Below are 10,587 nucleotides of genomic sequence, written 5' to 3'. Positions count from 1 at the left end.
GATTCTGAATCAGGTAACCAGGTGTACCCGGCCCAGAACTTGGGTAAATCAGGATTTTTTGAAATTCGAAAATTGCTGTACCTTTTTTTTTTTTACAAAAGCTTATTATTTTTTTTTTCAAGAGACAAAAAAGTGTTGAAAATATTTTTTTTTTATCTAAAAGCCTTTAATTTATTACAATTTTTTCAAGAAAAAATGTAGAAAAGCACAACATCAAAAGCTGCAGATTACTTAAAAATAATACATTGTTTGCTTCCACCATATCTTAGGACGTTGCCACACACAAAAACACTCGTCTTGAAAGGCCACAAAACTGACCGATTTTCCATAAATATTTCATCTCAAAACTTGCAGATTACTTAAAAATATATCACCACACAGCATAATATTTGCTAAATTCAAAAGAGGGAATGTAATAAAATAAAATAAAATCTAAAAATAGAGGCATCTACCAATACATCCGCCTACAAATCCCAATTCTTGCAAAATTACAATCTGAAAAAAAAAATCAATTGTAATATCTAATCATAGCTAAAATAAAACAGATGACTCAGTAAGTAGAAATAGAATGTAGAATAAAAAAACGACGGCTAAAACAATCAAACTCTAAATCTGAAACTAACAGCTGTGTTTTGAACACTTGTCAGGGCATGGATGAGCTGAAGCTGAAGCTTTTCTACACCAATCTTGAACTTGAATCATTGAAAATGGAAGCAACTGAGGAAATCAGAAAAAACAATGAGTATATGAAGAACAAGTCTAAAAGCAACACAATTAAAATCAAGACTTTCAGTTTTATATGCCGGGATCAGTAAAAATAAAGCCAAGAAACTTAACAAATAGAAGTTTGCAAAGCAAAAGAAAGTGGAAAGATATAAACATAAAAGCAAATATTGCTTACTCGCCATCAATAATTTCATCAATAATTTTTGTTCAGTAGTGAAGAAGAAGATAATGCAGATGACTGAAAAAATGTTCTACAATGCTGTCAACTGTTTTGTGCTATTTGAGACAAGAATAAAAAGACTGCAATAAGTCAATCAAAGTCCATCTAAAGTTCTTTGGAAGCAAACATTTAAGCAGAAATAAAAATGTGTCATTCTTGTGACAATCATCTGATATGAGATTTAATTGTTTATGTATATTCTAATAGAACCAAATTAATTTGTTTAACAGTTTCTCAATTTCTGATCTTCTGGTTGATGGGGTTGGGGAAAGCAATTTTAGATGTGAGTTTTGCTCCTGTTCCACCCCCCCCCCCCCCCCCCCCCCCCCCCCCCCCAACACCTGATGTAGATTTTATTTTTTATTTTTTTCCCTTTCCAGTTGCCACTGCCTCCTCCACTCTCAACCTTCCTCAAAGAACATAATTCAAACCCTTCTTTGATCCCGTTCTCTTTGTCTCTCTTTGAAAAGCTCTTTTTTTTTTATCTATCTCAACACACATCTTCTTGTGCTTTTGGAAGTCGCATATATAGATATATATGAGATATAGCTTTATCCATGGCAACCTCATGCGAAGAAGTTTCTTCGGCTCTGAAACCCATCAAGCTTCACTTGCTTGGCGAGGTCTCTCCTATTGGAACCTTATCTAATAATTTTGAGATTGATGTCTTGGTTCTGAATCTCATTCTCAACCCGACTCTCTAAGAACACCCGACTCTCTAAGAACACCCTCTTAGTCACTGCGTTGACCAAGGGGCAGCTTTTTAATAGAATTGCTCTCTTCCCAGCTGCCTAAAAATTCAATAGAAGTGAAGGAAGATTGGCCTACTCTCCTATTAAATAAAATCACTAAAGAAATTAAAATAAAACTTGCATCAAACAGACTCAAGCAGATTAAATGAACAAACAAGAAATTTTGATTATTTTTAAAAAAATAAACCTAAGTCTCGGGGAACCCTTTCACAGTGAATAATCTAAAGAATTTCATAATCTCATTGTCTTCTGCAAATGTTGATCCACTCTAGGGTAAAAACATTTGGAAAATGGATATAATGTTCGCACAACAAGAGAAATAATAAAAGATATTCTCAATTAATTTCTATCATCCCAGTTTTGGTTTACACATTTAGAGAAATGAGAACTTCACCTTTCAAGCATCCAATGTGTTCTCAATCAATGAAAGATCAAAAAAATGGTGAAAAAGAACCCCAATCCTTGACTTGATTTGGGAATGATAAACAAACTTAATGAAAGAAAACAAATCACCACAATCTAGGAATCGAAACCCTTAAAAGTAAACATTGTTTGATGGTTTGCTTTGACTTAGGGTTCAAAAATTACTCCCCCTTCATCTCGGGATTCTCAAGTTCAACCAAACTAAAAATGAACAACATTTTTAAAGAAAACTCAAGAAAGAAAACTAAACCCTAATTTTTTTTTTTTTTTTTATCTTTTTCTCTTGTACCCTAAAAACCACCACGACCTTCTGATTCTCCTTCCTTTGCCTTTTATCCTCACTCTTTTCATCCTTTGCCGTGCCCTCAATTGAATTATCTCCAATTCCATCCGGTTCCTGCTAGAGTGTAGAATCTGTAAGCATAATGCAGAGAGAGTTAGGTTTCGAGTAATAGAGCATCTGAAAATATCCTAAGTGTAGTGCGAATGTGTAATGGGAAATCAAAGTGTGAAATGACCATATTACCCCCTTTATCCTTTCTTATTGACTTTGGACTGTCCTTTTAGTAAAAAGTGATGTGTAGGTGAGTATTTGTAGTGATTTTCAAATCAAAAGTCTTAATTTAAATACTCACTTACTACAATTTTTCCACTTAATCAGGTACCGGCCTGGATTTATTTCGGGCTGAAACCCATTTACGAATCTAATGGTTGCTTCAAAGTTCACTTGTTTTTCTTCACTATTTTAATGTTTGTTACTTACTGTTTCTTTTTGTTACTTACAGTTGATATGTAGTCCGTCTTCATGACTATTTTTGTTCAAACAATGCACATATCTGTTTCCTGGTTTTGAGTCAAAATCTTGTGTCACAACTCTAAAGTCATCAAGAAATTATTATAATATAGGCTCTCTTCTATAATATCCTATTGCATAAACTTTAAGATCCAAATGGGAAGTGTAAAGTCTTATTTCGGCATTGGAGTAGAGCAGTTGAGTTCTACGGGTGCTTTTGTGGCATAATTCCTAGTTTTGGTTGGACTTAAACATCACTTGATGTTTTATTTGGTTTTTTTCTGTAGTGACAGGATAAAATCAAAAGTATGTATGAGAAAACCATATAATAAAAATAAACCCCTAGAGTTGCTTCAAGTGGCAAGAGTCTTAGTTTTGGTAGTACACTCCTTATAGGTTTGATGTTTGAACCATTGGGTACAAACAACTTTTCGGGCCATCGGATTTAGACAATGTTTTCTTAAATTACTCGAAGTGTACTTGAGATAAACTTCTTGCCAAGGAACTATATATATTTACTCTTGGGATGGTCAAGACTTTGTTACGGACAACATAAAAGAAAATAAAATAAAAGTCTTTTGACTAGTATTTCAGTATTTATTGCACAATTTGTTTTCTTTTGATTTATCATCTTTAATATATCGTTGCTATTTTGAGTTTAGCAACACTTTTTTTCTAGCTCACTTGTTTTTCTTAATATTTGTTAGCTTTGAGTTAATCTTCATAGCCATTTTATTTGAACAATCCGACAATTATATTCGAAATGGTACTTTTACCATGAGAAATCTATCAATGTCCTTTACCATGCATTCTTCAGCATTGATGTTAACTATGGTTCTATCGGTTCTCGTATGGTAATTCCGAAGTTTTTGTAATTTGATAGTGTTGGAAATTCTTGTGTAGATGTCAGTCAGTACGACTCATGTTTGTTTCGATTTTCATGTTCAATATTCGAGATCCACAAGTTGTTTGTAGTTGGAATTTTTGTTCATTTTAATATTGTTTTTAATACAATAAAATGATTACATGAGTGGGTAGGATTGTGCAAAAATCCGACTTTCTGACTCTGCACTGTTGAAATTGGAGGTAGAGGTTTTTTTTCTTACCAACTACAACCTCCGATTCCGAATTATTAATTTACAAAAATAAAATATATATTTTCTTGCAATTATTTTATATTTTGCTCATATAAATATATAGTATGGTCTTATTATTAGTCTATAACTTATATACAATACTATTTGCGCACTTATAATTGTCATGGAGAATGTAGTATCTACTAGTACATATCTATAGCATGTAGCACATGTATTGTTAATGACTATAACTTATGAGTAATGCTATGTTGCCCAAATCCTATGCCTCCCAAGGCCAAATTGTATTGATAAGTGCATTTATTCTATTATTTTTTTAGCATTTGTGTGTGTGTTTTTTTTAAAGAAAAAATATTTAAAAAAATACATACAAATGCTTTAAAAAATAATAAATAAATGTACTTATCGGTACACTTGGGGCACGGGATTCAGGCAATGTAGCAACACCAATAACTTATATTTGATGATTATAATGATTATATTTATGTTATAACACATGTATATATATAGTGTACTAATACATGTCTTAGGGTAGTTGACAACTAGTCGTTATTTTTTAATAGTGATGTTACCTATCAAAAAGAAATTGTTAATAGTTATGTCAATTCTCAATTATCATGTCCTAATATAAAAGATAATACATATACACACTACTTGATATGTACTAGCTAGACTATTATTGTATATATATTATAATATTAGGGTAATTGTTAATAGTTATATTATAACATGATCTACTTATAATAGGATAACTATACAATAATACAAATACTCAAATACAAACAGTTTGAAGTAAAAAAATTATATTTTAATAATATTTTAATTTTATAATATTTTTATTCAACTTTTTCAAGCCGTCATTCATTTCCCCTCATCTCTTGCTGCTAGCTAGCCTGCTGCCCTACCTACCATCTAAAGCCCTAAAAATTATCTAAAGCATCCACTTGCTATCGTTTCCTCATTTGTTGAAGACAACGGGTCTCTTGATTTGGTCCCTACCTTTCAATTTCTTTAGGTTATTATTCTCGACACTTCCTTGAGTTTTTCTTAGCACTTCATTCTCAAATGTATCGGAGGAGCAATGGCCAATTTCAAAGGAGTTTCAAGCTTGAGTTCAATGTAAATATTATAGAGTAATGCTAGAGAGAAGTCATTGTAGCAGTGCACACTTTGCACTCACTGCATGGCTGCTTCTAGTTGATTGTTCACAATACTCACTTGAGGAGATGTGTGGTGTAGATGATGCCACATCATGTGTGCAAAATGGATGCTCCCAATAGTGACTTCTATCTATATTTATTCATAACATTTTATTATTATTTTGCTTATTTGGATATTGATTTTAAAACCTTACAATCTTCGAAATTTCAAATTGAAGATTTGCTTGGTTTTTTCGTTCCCACTCAAATCCGACATCTACTTCGTTTTCACAGAGTTGGAACGAAGCAAATTCACTACATATCAGAGGCAGAGTTGGAAGATAGATTCAACCTCCAATTAAGTAGGAGTTAAAGTCGGATTTTGAGATTCCAATTCTGACAAAGTCGGTGCACACCCCTTGGAATGGGGAATGTTGTTTAGTTAAAATTAACCGCGTTATAAGCATCTATTGTGCCCCCAAGTTGTCTAGGATTTTAACACAAATCAAAGCAACAAATATTGGTTGAGGTAGCGATGGGACCTATTGTAGTTATAACCACACAATTTAGTATTGAGAGGCTCGTGGCAAATTTAAATTGTTTTGCTGTTGCACTTATTGTACTATTTTATTGTATATTGGTCACGTCATTTGTTGCACTTATTGTACCATTCTGTTTTCGTTGTCATCTACGTTGGTCACATTATTTTTGTTGCACTTAGTGGTTTGTTGACTTTTGACTCAAGAAGCCTCGTGAACAATTATTGTACTCTTCTATTCATGTCTGTGCATTAGTCAAAATCTTGTGAGAGCAACCCTAAATTCGTTGAGGTTATTTTGTCAAACGTGTTATAGGATCTCCTTGGCCTCTTGAAGTGGATAGATTGGTGGATGATACTATGTTTCTCTCCAAGTGTTGTAGTGCTCCTCGAAAACGTGACAAACATTGAACTCGGATTCAAGATCATGTACCAGAAGTATGCTCTGCTCTAATCTATCTAACTATTTTAATAGCAGAGCAGTTCAGGAAGGGCCATGCCGCAAAACAATGTTAAAAAATATGATTAAAACCAGTCAAGTGTAAAAGAACATAAAATCATCCAAGTCACGTTACACTATTATATTACATTGGCCTCCTATATAAAGGTTGACATAGGAGGTTAAGACAATACAAAATACAACTCTAATAAGTTTAAATTTTTTTTATATTTAAAAATTTTAATATAATTTAAATTATATTATAATTCGAGTCTAAAAATTTTTTTTAGACAAAAAATAATTTTTGAATTCAATAGATTGTGGCTTAAGCTGGAGGTGGTTTTGATCCTACCGCCTGGCACCGGGGCAAGGTTGCAAAACCCCTATCTCGCACCATGCGTGTATCACCCTACTCCTGTGATGAACCATATTTACCATTTCAACTCATTGGCTTGTAGTTCTCGTCGTTAAAACAAACGACTTGTAGTTTATGTCAACCAAAGAACATGTCGTGGAAGCCTCTCATTTGATTCTTGCGACACAGAGAGTAGAAAAAGAAACCCCTCGAATCCGATGAAGTCCAAAACCCCTATCTTTCAGCAAATGGCAACAGTAATGGCCTCATTCTCCACCCTACACCATCTCTCGTTCTCGCTCTTCTCCAATCCCTCTCTCTCCCTCAGACCCTTCCGTTCATTTCCTCGCATCATAAACTGTTCACGCTCCTCGCTCTCCTCTTCCTCTTCTTCTTCTTCTTCCCCTTCCACATCTTCCCTACAATTCAACATCTCCTTCGCGCCCCCTAAACCCAAGCCCAAGCCCCCCGTGTCTGACCAGCTTTTGGACCCCGACGACCTCTCCAGCGATCAGCTGATCATTCCGTGGATTGTCCGCGGCGAGGATGGAAACCTCAAGCTCCAGATGCACCCTCCCGCCCGTCTTCTCCACGCCATGGCCAATGCCGAGACCGAAAAGAAGAAGAATAAGAAGAAGGATAAGAGCCCTGATAAAGTTAGCCTGGAGCCGAAGTATTCCAAGGCCGCCAGAAGGTTCTTTAACGAGAATTTCAAAAAGCCTGAGCAGCGCCTCAGCAAGGTTCTCGCCGCTACGGGAGGTAATTTGTTCATTTGCTTGTCATCTCAAATATATACTTTTGTTGCACAAGTTAAAAAATTGTCAACAGCTTATTTGTTGTTCTTTTTTTGTACGTGATAATTTCATCAGTGGCGTCGAGGCGGAATAGCGAAGAGCTTATATTTGAAGGAAAGGTTACTGTTAATGGTTCTGTGTGCAAGGCTCCTCAGGTTAGAATAACTTCCTGTTTCATACAACTTCGTGTTTCTAAATGTTGTTGAAATTACTGCACCGAGGGTGTTTAATAATCTGAATCAGCTGGGACCACGGTTCAGCAATGCAAAGCAGGATCACTAGTTCTAATCTCTCCTTCCTCCTCCCTTTGGGACTAAAACTGGCTCGTACGAAAACATAAAAGACAACATTTGTGGTTGTTGGTGTTGTTCGTTTCAAAATTAGTCATTCCTTTGTATTTTTATTATATTTTGTTGCTCCTGTTCATTTGCAGACGCGAGTTGATCCTGCAAGGGATGTAATTTATGTCAATGGGAACCGCCTCCCTAAGAAGCAGCCTCCAAAGGTGTATTTTGCCCTGAACAAACCAAAAGGGTTTGTAACTGTTCTGATGCACTACTTGAATGTTTGAGATCATTTTATAGCCTGAGCTCTTTCTGTGATGCGTATATGTAAAACTAATTTTAGTAACATAATGACAGGTACATCTGCTCATCTGGTGATGTAGAGTCTAAATCCGTGTTGTGTCTATTTGACGAATATTTGAAGAGTTGGGTATGGGCTGGTGGCCACTTTATACATAATGTTTTCTGGTTGTTGATTTTGTTTTCAGAAGTATGAAATTAAAGAGAAAACAGAACTAATGTGGGCAAGCTAACGGAAGGCTTCATAGTTTGCAATAATATAATTTACAAAATTAATGAAAAAATAGTCCTCATTTGCAGGGTAAAAAGTATCCAGGACTACCCAAACCACGATTATTCACTGTAGGTCGCCTTGATGTTGCCACTACTGGGTTGATTATTGTGACCAATGATGGTACGTAAATTTCTATGCCTGCAACTGCCTTAAAAAGATGTTTTCTTGGGTTTCTCAAAATATATACCGGAAGGAAAATGATAGGCTTACTACCCTCCTACTACTTATTTACTACTTTTTTTGTATTTGATTTTTTTTAATTTTTTATTTTACTTAATGGTCAAGGAAGTGAATATTAGTAAACTTATATATTTTTTAATTTTTTTCTTAATGATTAAGGATGTGAAAAAAATACTTAAAAGAAAATGATAAAAAAATAAATACACTATAAGTAGTAAATGGATAGTAAAAGGGTAGTAACCCTATCACTACATATTGAGATATTGAGAATGGATTCATCTAAAGCCATATCCAATGTTGCTTGTTTTCAGGAGATTGTGCTCAGAGACTTTCACATCCTTCATCTAACTTAACGAAGGAGTAAGTGCTCGGACATGCTAATGTCCTTTATTCATTTTCTGCCGTCTCAACACTTTACTGTTGGATGTGAATAATGTAACTTTCTTTCATGCATATTCTGATGACATATAACATGACATCTTGCAGATATATTGCAGCAATAGATGGCATTGTCACTAGGAGGCACTTATTTGCGATCAGTGAGGGGACAGTGATTGAGGGTATCCATTGCACTCCAGATTCAGTTGAGTTACTACCGCGACAAACAGATATATCAAGGCCTCGTCTTCGCATTGTGGTACCCATTATCTATTCCAATTTTTTTAGAACTTTCTAATATCCATAATCCAAGACAAGTTGCTGCTTTCTTTGTGTTACTCTTGGTCAGTTAGGTTTGCGGCTGTATTTCTTGTAGTAGCGAACTTTCATTTGTTCATCTTGGAACCCTACAGGTTCATGATGGGAGGAAACATGAAGTTCGAGAGCTCGTGAAAAGTGCCGGACTTGAGGTCAACTTTGGTTTATTTATGAGAACATTTTCCTTTTCCAAAATTGTCTTTGGTCGTAATTTTAATGATAATATCAATCTAAATGATATATTTAAGGTCGCCTCTTTTTGTTCTTTCAATTGTTTAGCCTAAGAGCATAATTCTGTTGGGTTTTTGAGATTATATACATCTTTATAGTATGGTAAAGTAGAGTTGTTCTTTCCTCATATGCATAAAATAGGGGAAAAGATTTTTTTTTTTTTCTTTCTTCAAGATGATGGGGCATTTTTGGTGGTTTGTGTTTCTGTTATTTTACCTTCTCTGCTTATATTTCTTGTTACAGATCCATTCATTAAAGCGGGTAAGAATAGGTGGCTTCAGACTTCCATCAGATCTCGGGTAATTTCTCAAAATGATAACTTCCACTAAATTAGATATGACTTAAAATTCTCATATATAACACACTTTAACTTCCGGTGGTTACCAAGCTAAACATTGTCTTGGTGTTTTCAGGTTAGGGAAGCACATTGAACTAAAACAAAGCGATCTGAAGTTACTGGGTGGGATAAGTTAAAGAACCAGCTGATTAAGAAAGCGTCAGCTTCAAAGTGTTGCCAGGAAATTCACCAATACCTTGTTGTTATGGGTGGGGGAACCATTGGGTTGTGATTCCAATCCCATGGGAGGACATAATTTGGATAACAGGCATCTTGTGTATGCCACCATTGCTAGCAATGCAAGTGATCTTTATTGCAGAATTTAAAGATCAATCGTACTGCGAAAGAGAGGTGTGGTTAGATCATCCATATAGATGTGGAAAATGCAGGTTACTACTGCTATCTTTACGTGGACAGTGCAGATGATAAAGGATGGTTATACTAAAAGTGTGTTGGCTTTTAATTAAAGATCCGAAGCTGTAAAGATTTTACCTCAGAAGTCGAAGCATATACAAAAAGCAATATGTTGTCGCCTCCATGTAAGGAATTATGTTGTGTTCTGCCCTTTAAACCAAAAATTAATTTGAAATGATTTTACGTAGTTATCAACTGTCTGAAATGTTTTGTTATCAGGTATTTTGTTGCACTTTTTTTTAATTAACATGTTAGTGAATTCACTCCATCTTCAGTTTTGGCCTGCACTCTGGAAATAACGTAATTACCAAAGGGTTTGTTTAGGAGACCGAGCATAATGCGAGGCATGTTCTCCTCTATGTATCTCTACTACCTTACAGGTAGGGGATCTTGCTTAATGGGGCTTTGTGACGGAGGATTCCCACTGTTTGGATGAAACGATAGTGACAACTAAGGAAACCTGACATTCCGTGCTGTTCCCGACTTGATGCGTTCAAACAATTATTGCACATGGCAGGCTTTGTTTTGACCAGTAGATTAGACGGGCGGATGGTCTGGTCATCGGGCTAGCACTCAACGAAGAGGAAAAACAAGAAAG

At 35.2% G+C, this 10,587-nt stretch overlaps 1 protein-coding gene across 2 annotated transcripts; it reads left to right on the top strand.

Moving 5' to 3' along the window:
- The first annotated feature begins 6,627 nt into the window (after positions 1-6,627).
- Positions 6,628-10,176, top strand: LOC121263663 (putative ribosomal large subunit pseudouridine synthase SVR1, chloroplastic). Of its 2 annotated transcripts, XM_041166697.1 has the most exons (10): positions 6,632-7,238; positions 7,349-7,428; positions 7,707-7,807; positions 7,915-7,987; positions 8,158-8,251; positions 8,623-8,671; positions 8,798-8,948; positions 9,103-9,159; positions 9,482-9,537; positions 9,652-10,176. In XM_041166697.1, the coding sequence occupies exons 1-10, from the start codon at positions 6,698-6,700 to the stop codon at positions 9,710-9,712; spliced, it is 1,263 nt and encodes a 420-aa protein (XP_041022631.1). In that variant the 5' UTR covers positions 6,632-6,697; the 3' UTR covers positions 9,713-10,176. The 2 variants fall into 2 exon arrangements, with proteins under 2 accessions (XP_041022637.1, XP_041022631.1); XM_041166703.1 differs by lacking the exon at positions 9,652-10,176 and having other exon boundaries at positions 6,628-7,238; positions 9,482-9,541.
- Positions 10,177-10,587: the final 411 nt, after the last annotated feature.

Source organism: Juglans microcarpa x Juglans regia, chromosome 1D (assembly GCF_004785595.1).
Source record: "Juglans microcarpa x Juglans regia isolate MS1-56 chromosome 1D, Jm3101_v1.0, whole genome shotgun sequence".
Taxonomy (NCBI): domain Eukaryota; kingdom Viridiplantae; phylum Streptophyta; class Magnoliopsida; order Fagales; family Juglandaceae; genus Juglans; species Juglans microcarpa x Juglans regia.
The sequence above is the reverse complement of the archived record's forward strand: the minus strand, read 5'-3'. Positions and strand labels throughout refer to the sequence as shown.

Excerpts from the sequence above, each read along its gene's own strand:
- LOC121263663 (XM_041166697.1), top strand. The coding sequence starts at position 6,698 with ATGAAGTCCAAAACCCCTATCTTTCAGCAAATGGCAACAGTAATGGCC. Across the intron at positions 7,239-7,348 it reads GGTTCTCGCCGCTACGGGAG|TGGCGTCGAGGCGGAATAGC; the intron begins GTAATTTGTTCA and ends TAATTTCATCAG. Across the intron at positions 8,949-9,102 it reads GGCCTCGTCTTCGCATTGTG|GTTCATGATGGGAGGAAACA; the intron begins GTACCCATTATC and ends GGAACCCTACAG.